Here is a 15410-nt window from a genome sequence, read left to right as displayed (position 1 = left end):
CTTGGCCATGGCCTTGACAAAACCCTCAATCGTACCTCCTGGTAATGTTTTTGAAAGGTGCTGCAGCCTCCCCTGCAGCCACCTTTGCGCATTGTTTGGTGGGCTGTGCTGTCTGCCCACTCATTATTTAATTTTTATTTTGTAGTTTTTATTGATTTATTTATTAAACAACAAACAAACAAACAATAATTCAAAATAAAACAAACAGAAATTGCACACCCCTGCACTCCAATAGTGCAGGGGCACACAGAACACAACGTTTTTGTTTTTTTTTTAATAATAATTAAATAAACGAAAAATAGCTACCCCTGCACTCCAATAATGCAGGAGTAGCAAACTAAAAAATTAAACAAACAAAAAAAATTATTTATTTATTTTAAAACAACAAAAATAAAAATTCACACACACACCCCTGCACTCCAATAGTGCAGGGGCACACACAAACAAAAAGGAAAATAAAGCAATCAAAAACAAAAAGTTTTTTGTTTTTTTTTTATAATACAAACAAACGTATTTATTTATTTATTAAATAAACAAACAAACTCAAAGAAAATTAAAAAATAAATCAAAGTTTAAAACTAAAAAGTAGTTTTAAACTTAAAAGAAAATCAAAATCAAAAATCAAACAAAGGGCAAACAAAGGAGCACACGGCCTTTGCTCCCTGCCTGCCCTTCCCCCACTCTGCACACAGCAGAGATGGGGGATTTTTAAAACAAAACGATTTTTAACTAAAAACTAAAAACAGTTAATTATATAAAAATAATTTTCCTAAAAACACAAAAATAAAAGCTTTAAAGTAAAATTAACAAATCAGTAAAATAAATGTTTTAAAAAGAAGGAAAAATCAAAGAAAGAAGAATCTCTCCTGCACTTGCTTATGCAGGCAAGTGCAGGGAGAGAAAGGAAAAACTAAAAAGTGTTTTTTAATAAAAATTAAAAAACACTGAATCAAAATATTTTTAACAAAAAAGGTGCACTACTACTTTAGATAAGTTAAATTATAAAAAGTTTTCCAAAATAAAAAGTTTTAACAACTGTTTTAAATGTTTTTAATGTGGGAACTGAGGAGCTCCACAAAAGTGCAACCTCTCAATAGTCGTAGTAGTAGTCCTATTTAATAAGCCGATTGTAGACTACTACAGTCGTCAAAAGACGGCTGGAGAAAGGATTCAGTTTAGCATCCTCAACAAGAGGATGCTAACAAGGTCAGCCAATTAACTAATGTAACTAAAAAAAACAGTTAAAAGGGCTGCAAATTAAATGGTCAAAACAAAGGAGGGGGGGGGGGGGGGGCGGTACAGAGCATGGCACTTAGAGCCCACTGGTCGACAGAAGCTGTCATGTCGCGAGCAGACTCTAAATTAACCCGGGAACGGACCAGGGCCCTGAACATGGCTCCACAGTCAAAGAGACCCTTCCCGGTGATCTTGCGCTTCCTGGTCTTATAAATGGCCAGTTTAGCAAGAGCCAGAAGCAGATTCACCAGGAGGGTTCCTCTTCTTGGTGGAGCGATGAGCAGGATGCCCGAAAATAAGGAGGATAGGGGGAATATGCAGCCAGAACTGCAGCAAAAGGTTCCTCAACAGAAGCAAAAAAGGCTGCAGCCTGGCGCACAAAAAATAAATGTGGACCACCGCCTCGGACTGACCACAGAAAGGGCATGTGGCGTCCCAGTCAATGAAGTGACGCAGGATCTCTCCTGACGTGAGCGCTCCATGCAGCACCCTCCATCCTAGGTCCCCAGCTCCTCTAGGGACCAGCGGGGAGTACAGGGCCTCCCACTGGGGACTCTCGCCCTTCACAGGTTGGCGGGGCTCCCGCCAAGCGGTGTGTCGGCGGGAGACGAGGGCAAGGAAATGGAAGGTATGGAGCACCATCGCGTACAGGGTTCTCCTCAACACGGAGGGGAGGGGGGGGGGGTCGAGGAGAAATCAGAGATCCTGCTCAGGTTATTCACGAGGGGTGGCTGAGGGAGGTCCCAATTCTTTGGTTCGATAATAGTAGTAGTAGTATTAATTAGTAATTTATCCAAAGCGACTTGCAATTGCTGCTGCAGAGTCACTTACAATAGGACCTTGGTTTTACATGTCATCCGAAGGACTTGCTTTTCTCTATCCCTGTGCTTGTATGAGACCATCATCCTTATAGTCAGGGTGGGAACCCAGTGCACTGCAAATAATAGTATATTGCTGACAGAACAAATCTAATCTAAGGAATTGAAACATGTTATAGGGTATTATTTATTTTGCTGTTAGCTTAGTTTAAAAGAAACCTTTATACAGCACATACTGTATACAAAGATTACTGGAGAGGCATTTTAAACACCCATCTAACTGTTATATAATGCAATTGGATTGAATTTTTTTTTTCCTTTGTATTTTGATCTACTACAGATGCTTCAGTAATAGGTGGTTATGAAAACGCAGTTTCCAGTTTATTGTACAGAATAAAGATGCAACCACGCTGTGATTGTCTGTGTAATGTTTCCTTATTATATTAGATACATTAAGGACACAACCTCAAATTACTCCTGTTAAACTTGCTTTGTTAAAACTCTTGTAATTCTGTGATTGCACGTGCCTAAGGTGTGTATTCAGGATATTTCTATCTGCATGTAAATGTAGAATAATAGTGAAATATTCATTTCCATTTACATGTAAACAGATTGTCTAAAATTCTTATTTGGAATACTTATATTAGCTTTACTGTACTGAAGTATACTGAATATATCTGTTATGTAAATATCATGTTGGATTCTTGGTTTTATTATTTTCGATCGTAGTTCTGTATTTTGTTATTATTTGGCATTCACTATGCATATGCCATTATTCTTTACTGTAATAACTTGTAGAGTGAAGATTTTTTTTTCTTTTTTTTTTACTTTCAATCATATTTTGATTCAATACAAATATTATTGCACTCTGGACTATCTTCAAGATTAATGCAAATATATCGATTGTGTATTTACTGTAAAATTTTAAATCCAAGTTGCTTTCATATTCTATTTCAGTTATGACTTGAAATGTATTTATTTCCCCTCTACACAAACTTACTGTACACTGCAAAAATATATATTAGCAAGTAAAATTGAACTATTGATTCCTTAACATACTGCAAACACAAACCACAAAGGGGCTATAAGAAATCTGTTGCATTGAATTGCTGATCCAGCACATTATTTAGGCATTTGTTTTATGACACCGACAGCTCTATGCATGGTGAGCATTGAATATATTGTTCTGAACTGCTGTTTCCAAGCAATGTTCCTCTCCCATTACAAAAACACTGCTATTTATACTTCTTTTCCCTAAAACTGCAAACTTCACATATTGTGTTTTGACATAGGTTGTTCTTAACAGTTTTGTGGAACATTATTAGTCAGTGAGCCGCAGATCTGTTTATAATATGCATTAGTAAACATCCTTACATAGCAGTGATTTACTTTGCTGTCGCCATGTGGAACTAAGAACATAAGCAATGCGGTAGAAATTATGCACAGCAGATGACAGCCTTTGTGAGACTGAAGCTGTGCTATAAACAACATCTGAAAATGCTTTAAATTGCAAAGCAGAGTTCTCTCATATATATATATATATATATATATATATATATATATATATATATATATATATATATATATATATATATAGTGACTACAGAAAGTCTACATCCCCTTTCAAAATGTTCACCTTTTGTTGCCTTATGGCCTGGAATTAAAATGCATTCTTTTTTTTCATTTATCTACACATCCTACCCCACAACTTCTAAGTGAAAAAAATATTCTAGAAATTTGTAGAAAATTAACTAAAAATAAAAACTGAAATAGCTTGGTTGGATAAGTGTCCACCCCGCTTGTAATAGCAATCCTAAATTAGCTCAGGTGTAACCAATCGCCTTCAAAATCACACACCAAGTTAAGTGGCCTCCACCTGTGTTAAATTGTAGTGATTCCCAGGATAAATTCAACAGTTCCTGTAGGTTCCCTCTGCTGGGTAGTGCATTTCAAAGCAAAGACTCAACCATGAGCACCAAGGCGCTTTCAAAAGAACTCCGGGACAAAGTTGATGAAAGGCACAGATCAGGGGATGGGTATAAAAAAATATCAAAGGCCTTGAATATCCCTTGGAGCACAGTCAAGACAATTATTAAGAAGTGGAAGGTGTATGGCACCTCCAAGACCCTGCCTAGATCAGGCCGTCCCTCCAAACTGGATGACCGAGCAAGAAGGAGACTGATCAGAGAGGCTACCAAGAGGTCAATGGCAACTTTGCAGGAGCTACAGGCTTTTATGGCCAAGAGCAGCCCATGCTAGATTTTGTGATGGATGAAGCTTTTGGTTATTTTTTCACTATGTGTATTTGTAACGTGCATTGATTGTTGTGTAGATGGGCTCCAGATCTCTCCAAAAGCATCTCGTTCAATATTTCAAGAACTGCAACAGAAGTCAGTAGAGTAGTTAACTTAAGCTTTTGTTGTCACACTAAGTAGAACACACCTCCATCTGTTCCACAGTAATATTTGGCAACTGTACATTGTTCTTTTTAAAATTATTGTTGACACATTTTACAACATACAATTATTGACAAACTAAGAGAAAGCATAGTTGCACTGTGGAAATATATGGATTTCAGATGAGCTATCAGAAATATAGAAAAAGGAGAGTTTTTGACTGGCTTTTATTTTCAGTTTCCAAATTCCAATCATTTACAAATAACAGTATAACCAATTGTTCAATTGAACTCCCACATGCCCAGAAAGAGGTCACATTTGGTGGTATTTATCTATTTCGGCAGTTATAAGACATTTTGATATATGTTTGAATGGATATCTTCTCAAACCTAATGAACAATGGAAGCCATAAGATTGGAACTTAAATACAATTCCAGTTTATTTAATGAACTCGCAATTCAGTTACATAAATCTTCACATCAATATATAGAGATATGGTAATTTGTTTTCGTTTCAAAGGTACAACTCTAATTAAAGGGTTCATCACAGTGGGTAATTGTTATTCAATTATACGCACCCCCTCTTACCCTTTCACCCTCTCCTTTAGCGCAGATAATTGAAGTCCTCTTGCCATTGGTACAAAAGAAGAAACACTAAAATGCTGTTCGTCTCTTTCCTATAGTGTCCTACAATTGCCGTCTGCTGTTTACAGTGTTACCTTACCTTTTACTGCTATTCAGTTAAAATAAATATACTGTGTATATAAATATAGATTTCAAAACCTTAAGGAATAAAGTTTTTTAAATGGAATCGGATTGCACTTAGGTGATAAATCATGGTTTGATTATTAATTAGTCGAAAAGCACATTCAGTCAATAGGGTCTCTGGCGTGGTCTGGTCTCTAAAAGGTAGGTCAGAATGAACACAAAACTGGAAAAGCTGGAAAAATGAGAACAGTGTCAGGATATACTGTATTTTACAGTTGACTTCCTACGTTTCTAAAAAGTATGTTTGGTCTGATGCAGGTGTTGAATTTTTACACTTGGACAAGCCTAAATTGTTTAAGGACTTATATTTGAAGTTGTGCATCTGCCATTGTATTAAACGCACAGTTAAATGAAAAATAGAATTGATTTTCTGGTGAAGTAAGAGGTTTAAAATTGTTATAGCTTTCAGTTAGACCACCTTGATCTGCAGATAACGAGAAAGAGAAGGGCTGCATATTTAACATTAAGCTGTTTTTTTTCTATTTAAGGTTGATGAATTGAACTGTGACGCTGAACTTATCTCTCTGCTTCTGGATGCCAAATTAGTTGTGAAATGCGTGGGCACTGCCTTCTACCCCAACCTCATCAACCACCTTCTCATCAGCCACGAGGAGCAAGGCTGGAGTGTGGAAGACATTGCCAAAAAGCTGCAACAAGAGGGATACGTGGCTGAAGCAGGGTCACTCATGTTATCCTACAGAGGAACACACCCAGCTCTTACCACCTTTAACACTGCTCTCAATGCTATTAAAAGGTGGCTTTAACTAACCCTAATGGAAGTATTTTTTATTTCAGTAGTGCCTCACTATCATGATTATAGACAAATCCGAAGTACACAACGTGGCATTAAGTTTAATCATTACCTGGAAAATGCAGCTTTTGATTGAACTGTGAAGGAAATAGATGTGCTTTACGGTCAAAGTGATTTTACAGCTATCAAAGTTGTTAACAATAAAATATTAATATAGCATTAAACTATCTTTGAATTGTTTAGCATGCTATTCTGTTAGAAGCCATTTAAACCTATGCATATTTGTAACGTAATGTTAACTAATCTGATTACATATAAATCTACTGCTTGATATAAGTAGTTCCACACTTCATTTTAATCAACTATCCTTGAATTGGTGTTTATAACATTCTGGGGTTTTTGTTTCTATCTATACCAGAGGACTGAATGTCCCTCGTGCTGAACAATAAGCGTAGAAAGAGCAGCATATTTATCAATCTTGTTTCAAAATATTGTCATGCATGTCACCTGTGTGTTGCAGCTCAATTCTGACCCATTCTTTTGTGAAGCGTTTATTGGGATGTATTTATTAAGAGCAAAAGTTGAGCACTGATTTGTGTGAATTGCAATAAAAACTGACATTAAACAAATACATGTGGGATTTTTTGTTGGTTTATCCCTCATTCATCAAAATCGGAGTAGATCCCTATTACCTACATGTAGTGTGACATACACATGTAAATCAAATAGACTAGTACCCCCTTTATTCAGATTGTAATACTAGGCAACTGCAAACTGCAAACACTGCATTGAAAAAATGATGAAAATTATGTAGCCATCTACGCTAAGTATTCAAGAGAAAGGGACGTAATTACTGTAATCAGCATGCGTGCATTCTTTCCTTTTTAAATTATTTACTGATTTATTTTAAACCGTGGGTGGTTCTTCATTATTCTTATGCAGCAAATTGCCAAATCCTATTATATTGAACACCATGATATAACAAACATTTATCCAGGTCCCATGGGGGTTCGTTGTAGATATTAGCCAATATTCATAATAATAATAATACCTGCCACAGGTGCTAGTCAGCTTCTCAGCAGCTTCTCAGACCCCACCTTTGGGTCTCCTGCGCAGGCGCCCTCTGCAGACTTGGTTCAACTGTAGGGTTTTCCAGCCCGCGTTGAACCTCGACTGCCTATTGACAGTGTCTCGTCACTGTCTAAAGGCACGCTCTTGGTGGAAACAGCCTGCCCAGCTACACCTCTGCTGGCAGTGTCACCAGAAGGGAGGTCGTCACCACAGACGCGTCCAGCCTGGGCTTGGGGCGCTGTGTGGAATGTCAGGGGAGCGCAGAGGGTGTGCAACACCCCTTGGCAGGGTCTCCACATAAATGTTTTGGCGCTGCAGGCAGTTTACCTAGCCTTGCAGCATTTTTGCAGAAGGTTCGAGGGAGACGTGCTTGTCCGTAACAGACAACACAACAGTGGTGGCTTACACCAACCACCAGGGCGGCCTTCGGTCACCCAGTCTCCAACTCGTGGCCCACAAGCTTTTCCTCTGGGCACACGAGAACCTCCTATTACTACAGGCAGTACATCTGCCTGGGGTGCTAAACTGTGCGGCGGACCTCCTCTCAAGGAGGGTCCCAGTGCCTCAGAGTGGAGGCTAACCCTGAGGTGGTGAGCCTCATTTGGGAGAGGTTCAGGAGAGCAGAGATATCTTTTAGCCTCCCAGTAGCCTTCCCACCATTTGCCTTGCTCCTGCTGTGTCTTGAGAAAATCAGACAGGACCTGGGCAAGGTGCTCCTAGTAGCCCCTTCTTGGCCCAGTAGTCCCTTATAAAACCTGATGCAGCTCACTGAGCCATCTGGGTCTGTCCAGTAGGGTTACAAAATGCCAGAGCAGCGTCCACACGTTCCCAGTATGGGTACAAATGGAATGCCTTTCAGACGTGGTGTCTGCCTTGTAGGTTCGACGCCACTACTTGTCCCATGGCAGTAAGACTGCATTTTGTGCAGGACCTGTTTGATGAGGGGGAAATCCCCCTCTACATTAAAGGTCACCTGGCAGCAATTCGGCTTGCAATGTCAAAATTGACTTAGTCTCCCCAGGAGTTCAGCTTCCTGTGGGACAAATTTTGAAGGGTTTGGTGGCTTCGGCTGCCTATGAACGACATTGTTCCCCACTGGAGGTTAAACGGGGTGCTCAATGTGCTTATGAAGCCTCCATTTGAGCCCATGCATTCAACTGAGCTAAAATATTTATCGCTCAAGCCACTGTTTGCTTGCTGTCACCTTTGCAAAGCGGGTAAGTGAAATGCAGGTATTTTCAGTAGTGAAAGAGGCTAGCACAAAGGTTAGACTCCATACCAATCCTGCCTTTTGCCAAAGACAATTTCGGCATTCCATGTCAACCAGTTTCTGGAATGGGAGGCTTCCTTCCACCTCCTTTCCAGTCTGACAGGGAGCTGCAGCTCCATACGTTCTGCCCAGTGGGGGCCCTGGCGTAAACGTTGACAGGACCAAAAGTTGGAGGCAGTCCAAATAATATTTTTGTCTGCTCTAGGAAGAAAGTCCCATGGTCAAGCCCTGTCTAAGCAGAGGCTGTCCAAATGGATAGCAGACACACTCAGGACTGCCTATGAACTGGCCAACTTCCCCCCTCCAGAAAGCTCACTGTCCATTCCTCCAGGGACATGGCAACTTCGTGAGCTTTATTCCAGGGTGCATCTGTCAAGGACATATGCAATGCAGCGGTGTGGAATACTCCCCATACCTTTACTAGGCTCTACAGACTTAGGTTGTGGATCCTGAAAACCCTGGTTTGGGAACTAGAGTGTTAAGGGCGGTTTCAGAATCAACCCTTACAACACAGGCATAGAGGCGAGTTTCTCCCCAAATTTTTTAGCCCTAGTTACTGGGGTTCCTAATGGTAACGCATAAGGCAGCCTCAGCATAGCCTTGTAGCATTCCATGGCTTAGCCTTGTAGCATGTCATTCTGCAACATTGCCCTTGCAAATGTGTGGCAGGTTACACCCCGCCCTGTGCATTATTTATGTTTTATGTGGTGTGTTATTGTTTATATGTATATATTTATTGGTGCACAGGGTGTGGTACTATTAGTAATTAGAGTGTGTGTATTTGGGCATGGGTGTATAAAGTAGTTCACGTGCAGACTGTGCCGGGGTCCGATTGAACGATTAGCAATCCCGGCACAGCTGTATTTAAAGAGTTACAGATCTCACACTCGGGGTTGGGTGTACAGAGAGGAGGTACAGGAGAAATAGACGGGAGATATCAATTATAAAAGAAAACAAATGCTGCGAGTGCTGGTTCTGCACCAGCATCATACTTCTTTTGGGGTTTGTGTTCACTGTTTTGTTTGTCGGTCATCATTTTGAGTGGTTTGTTTTGTTTAACTGTTTTGTTTATTAAATCTGTGTAGCATTGCCTTCACTCACAATACTGTGTCCTGCATTTCCTGGTCTGGCGTCACCCTCAAGCCTTTCCGTGCCACATGCTCACCCATTAGGTAAGGTTACATTTCATACTTGAAAGGGAAAGATTATCATAACCCTTATTCCTGCCAATAGAAATGTAACCATTAACCTTCAAGGTCGCTGTTTCCATGATTGCAGCAGGCTTGAAGGAACAATTACGCTGTGGTCTGTGAGCGCTGTCATTTTATGCACTCTGGGTGGGCCATGACTGCGTCACAGCCTCGGCTAAGCAGCTTTGGTATAGAATATTCAGGTTATGGGTCTTTAGGAGGTAAACACCCATTAGGTAAGGGTTACATTTTTATTTCAGGGAACCAGGGTTAACGTTTTCCGATTTCTGGATTCAGGATACTATTTTTTGGTCCCCGTTTTATATTTATTTACAATCCAGCATTTGTTGTTAAATTGTTTGAACCAACTGCTAAATCACAATGGATTCAGTTTATTACTCACCTTATTGCATTTAAAATTATCAGTTTCCTTCACTCATAAACTGATGTTTTTCATTACCGTTTTAATAATAATAATAATAATAATAATAATAATAATAATAATAATATTAAATTCTCTTTTATTAATAACTTGAAATTGCCAAATAAAACAAAACATTCACTGAGTATCCTCCATAATAAAACAAAGCTACAATTTTAACAGGTTTGTAGTCGGTAGCTATCAACTTTGCAACAGCACTTGTTATAGTATCGTACTTAACTTGATTCATGGGTTTGCAGTGATCCTGAATTTTTAAGAGAGTACTCTGTCGAAACTGGCAGGTTTAATTTGTTGTTGTATTGTTGTTGTCTGTAGCAGAAGAACTACTAGACAGTGTATTTTGAGAAGTGAAAGCATGTTTAGCACACAGGTGATACAGCAAACTAGATGCACTTCTGTGATACTGGAACTCACTTTGACAGTAGATACAAGTAACCCTCTTTCTCTCCAATGAACTGTCAGAAGGTTTTTTTTTAAATTAACTTCCCATTCACAAGTCCTTCAGTTTGAGTTCTTTGCTACATAATGCGGTTCCGTGATTTTACATTCAAACGATGACTTCACTCATTCAATCCTGGCATGCACTTGAGTGTATTAAAATGGTGTTGCAGGAAATTAATTACTGCATGCTAAGAGGGACAAGACAGAGGAGTGTGATTAATGTGTGTTAAAAAAATTAATCTGCCAAAAAGTTAACACGATAATTACAGATGTTAATTGACAGCCCTAAAAAGAATACTCATTTTTTAAATAATTCTACCATTGACTGTACAGTATTACCACAATTGTACTGCCAGTGTTTAGTTTCATTTATAAGAAAGTATAGATTTTTTTTATTAAAACTTGAGATCATCAATGCAGTAAAATTTTTAGCTAAAATATACTAGAGAAATGTCTTGTTTAAATACTCCGTCAGTTCATTCTGTGGTGGACTTGTTCGACACTAGCCATAAATGTTTGCACTTTTGTCTAGTGTTGACTTCCTCTCTTATATTTTGAACTTTCTCTTGAAAATGTCAAAGGGTCCAAGGGCAGGGTTGGAATAAAAAAAAAAATCAGGTAAAAGATGTTTGCAGAAGTCTTTACCATTGTGACCTTTCATGTTTTAAACCAGAACACAACAATGATGCAGTTCAATTACTTCCATATTCTGTTGTAAAATAAAGAATCAGTGTTTTGTTTTCCATGAAGAGTATTATTTCAAATAGAAATGTGAGACTTGGAATGGCAGTGCACTGAAGGTACAATGTATGGTATAATATATTAATTAGCCTTGTGAACTTCAAGGCTTATAATATTGCTTTCTTTTACCCACCATCTATATTTAAGATCCTGGAATTGTAAATGGAATCCTGGCATTGGGCAATATATTCAAACTTATACCATGATTCATGCCAAAGAAGATCATTTAATGACTTCGGCATTTGCATTCAATTTGGGTTTTTCGATCCCTACCTTTTTAATTGAATTCATTTTTGATTTCCTGGTTTAATGGGGTTTTCTCCAGCTGCTACAAATTACATTCTTGGTGTCATCAAATGTATACACAGTAAGTTTATACAGAAGTGCTGGATGCTATTTTGGTGCTCTAATGGACGTGTTCTGCTGCTAACTGTTCATTTTTTTCTATTAAGAGCTAAAGGACGCATGTGGACATGGGAGAGTTATTTATATATATATATATATATATATAATGGAATCATCATTATTATATAATAATATTATTAATCATTATTATATAATAATATTACTACTAATAATAATATTATTATTATTAGTAGTAGTAGTAGTAGTGTATGGGTGAACAGCAGTTAATGGTTGTTAACGGGATCGATTATAAACAAGTTAATGAATCATTTCCATGTGTGTCCTTGTTCTGTAATAACCCTTTTTTATGAGCCACTTTCTCTGTTTCTGTAGTAAATCTAGCCAGTGGCCTTAACTGAGTTGAACTCCCCTGTGTAAAAATGTTATTATGGTTTTATGCCACAGAGACCCCAGCTCAAGATTTCTGTGCTCATTGTTGTGTTATTTATTACCATTCTGTTCTGAAAACTGGAAATAAAGCTCATTCTGGCCTTAAGATGCTTCCACAGCATTACCTAAATATGTAGGCCTACTTTACAGATATATACTGTATATACATTTGTAACAGGGCGAGCAGCCCTGTACAGTATTTGTTTGTTTTATTTTAGAACGGGGTTCCCCTCCGGCCGTGTTATTTTGTGTTTGTTTGTTTGTTTATTTATTGTGTTTTAGGACGGCAAAGCGCCGCGTATATTATTATTTATGTATTTGTGACGGCAGCCGTTGATTAGAAAACTCGTGCAGAAGGTGGCCATCTCCCGAATTAATTAGGTGATTTAATTTGTTGCTAATCGGGAGATGGTCACCTGTATAAAAAGTCTGCAGCTCTCCAGCTCGTGGTGGTGTAGTAGGAGCGAGAGCAACGAGGGAGAGAGAGAGAGAAAAAGCTTTAAGTTTAAGAATAAGTCCAGGAACAGTGACGGCTACAGCTCAGCCTGACCTGGACCAGTTATTGTATTTCTTTTTTTTGTGTTCGTGACTTGTTTTTTGTTTAACTGTTTATTTTGCTCGGTGAGCACAGTTTTCTCTTTTTGTTAAAACATTTGGTTTATTTTTGTTGTATTTTGAATAAAGACGGCGCAAACGCCATTGCACCCAACCTGCAGTATCCAGTTTCAGTTCCTGCTTCTGGCCTGATGTCATCACACACGCCATCCTGTCACAACATTATGTCATTTACATGAACCTAATATTAAATATCTTACCAGTCTAGTATCCTGTGATCCGTGTTTTGTGATTATCTATTGCTGTCTCTGCTTAGAACAACTTTCCCAGCGAGCAAAATTTCTGGAAAAGCCTCAAGGTTTTTTTTGTGCGGAAGTGAGGTGGGAAAGCATATCAACGTTCAGCATTGTGCACTGCAGCATGCGCATCGTGTGGCGGCCCATGTCTCCCAGAATTAACGTAAGTCTAACAAAACTCAGTAACACCCTCCCACCTTTTGAAAGTTAGCTCACAGACTAATGTTTTCTATATATACAGTACAGTGTGCTTATTGAATATATACATTCAATAAGCAATGAGTATATACGTCTTATAAAAACCATAAATACATATCTATATTCAATACGTCAAAAGGTCCCTATAAAGGTCAAAGGTCACCATCAATCAAATTTTGACAGAAGCTATGTTAATATTATTACTCACATTCCATCCCCATCCCTGCCAAACTTAAATTCAAGGGTTTTTACTTTGCCACACCAACACATACATAAAATCACTATGCGGTTGTCTTTAATATGTTATTACCACACTGTATTAAAACTAGATCTCTAAATTTATCAACTTCTAAAAAGTTCCTGGAAGCTTTGTTTTAGATTGATTGAATAATGATTGATTGATAAAATGTACAAGTCATAACAATTGTAAGGATAGGAGAATGTATACTGAATCTAAAACGCAAGGTATTACAGTATGCTATATATAACAACATACATGTATGCCTCCTCCTCTATATGTTTGTTTTTGGACATGTCAGAAATAGGTTCCGTAACCTACGGTGGAGGGCGGGTAAATCAGGCAGTGCTGAGTGGGATTGTGAAAATGACATCAAACAGAACAAGACATAATGAAGAACCCCAGTGTTATTCAACAATAATGTAATTGAAGTACACAACAAAGTTTTCACCTGATTATTCGAAAACATATTTATTTATTTATTATTTATTTCTTATTTCTTAGCAGACGCCCTTATCCAGGGCGACTTACAATTGTTACAAGATATCACATTATTTTTACATACAATTACCCATTTATACAGTTGGGTTTTTACTGGAGCAATCTAGGTAAAGTACCTTGCTCAAGGGTACAGCAGCAGTGTCCCCCACTGGGGATTGAACCCACGACCCTCCGGTCAAGAGTCCAGAACCCTAACCACTACTCCACACTGCTGCCCAAGTATAATTGCTCTGACAAATAAAACTTGTAACGCAAGACACGCTGTGTAAAGGTAAGAGTCCAGTACACCAGATTATTGATTGTATTGCTTCAAGCTGACATGATTATAATGTATTGTTCTGATAAAACTGTCTAAATTACAACTTTATTATCTATTTATTATTGCTGCGATAAAGCTATGTTTTATTAATTGTTTGTGATTTATCTCTACCAATTTAAGGCAAATATCTTTCTATAACTTTCAATTAGATATTTTTTAACTGCATTTGAACTCTCTGCAACCTAGTGTAATTGGCAACTGTATATTTTACAACAGTAATGAACTAAATTAGCTTGCTAATTGCTGCACAGGTGTTGTGCTTTGCTATTTGCAAAATCAGTTTGCAGAGACAAAGCAATGCATGCTATATTACAATGTAAGGTAGGAAATTATATATTTACTATAGCTGATAATTGACTTAGGACAAGACAGAACTTCAGAATGTTTGATATCTGTCTACTCTGACAATCACAGTATATAACATCAGCTTCAATATGAACGTTCATGTTTTCTATCAATATCCAGAATTTGGGGGAACTCATGAAAGAGATAACCATAAGCTTATAAGACTAATAATGTATATTCTTTGTTTTTGTCTGTAAGCAATGTGATCTGGGAGTTTATGTAAGGGATAAATCACTGTAAGTGTTGAATTGGTTAGGCACGAGAGACTGTGGATTATTTTCTAATACTTTGAGTTGTTTATGCCACTTAAAACATTTCTTCCTAATTGATACTCATTTGATAATAAGATTCAAATGATTGGTCATTTGGTAATTGGATTTGGTTTTTGCTCTGTTACGCTAAGTTCAAACAACTAAAATGTCTGTCTCTCACATAAGAACATAAGAAATTCTAGAATGAGAAAAGGCCGTTCGACCCCCTCTATGCTCGCTCACTTTAATGCCAGCGTGGTCTGTTAGCACTCGGGAGAGGCAAAACAAAACCGCCCTAACCAGGTTATTAGGGGAAATGAAACCTCTGGGAATCCATGGCTAAACAGACCACCCTTCCTCCAGGTGTCTAGCTAAAGGTCTTTTCTAAGTGAAGACAGTAGCGAGGACAATATTTTAGATGTAGAACATAAAAGTGGCATTAGAAAAGTTAAAAATGAAGGAATGTGAACCAGTAATGGAGAGTAAAGTTATTGATAATTTTGTCGAACATAAAACAGATGAGACCTAAACATTATTGCCAGCGATTGGTTTTCGAGAAGTACTAGCAAAATGTTGGCTGTAAGATTTCTTGAACAGTTAAACAAAAGAAATGCAAAAGCTGAGTTTACATCTAATGTCTGTGTAATTGAAGGAGATTTACAAGTGATGATGAAAGTAATGTTGTTCCTGAACCTCTCCAGAAGAAATGTAAAATAAAAATTATACCGGTAAGGGTTGTTTATGTTTATGTGGAAGTGAATTTGTAATTCTGAAACCTTTTTTTTTTAC

The 15410-nt window shown here is 38.0% G+C and overlaps 1 protein-coding gene across 1 annotated transcript in view; it reads left to right on the top strand.

The window, feature by feature from the left end:
* nbas (NBAS subunit of NRZ tethering complex) overlaps nucleotides 1-12627 on the top strand; it is a 220453-nt gene extending 207826 nt beyond the window's left edge. Inside the window, exon 52 of the mRNA XM_034004808.3 lies at nucleotides 5706-12627. Within this exon, the coding sequence (XP_033860699.3) occupies nucleotides 5706-5981 (276 nt within the window). The 3' untranslated portion in view covers nucleotides 5982-12627. The remainder of the gene's footprint in view (nucleotides 1-5705) is intronic.
* The last annotated feature ends 2783 nt before the right edge of the window (nucleotides 12628-15410 follow it).

Source organism: Acipenser ruthenus, chromosome 5 (assembly GCF_902713425.1).
Source record: "Acipenser ruthenus chromosome 5, fAciRut3.2 maternal haplotype, whole genome shotgun sequence".
In the NCBI taxonomy this organism is placed as follows: Eukaryota; Metazoa; Chordata; class Actinopteri; order Acipenseriformes; family Acipenseridae; genus Acipenser; species Acipenser ruthenus.
This window is presented reverse-complemented; position numbering and strand designations above follow the sequence as displayed.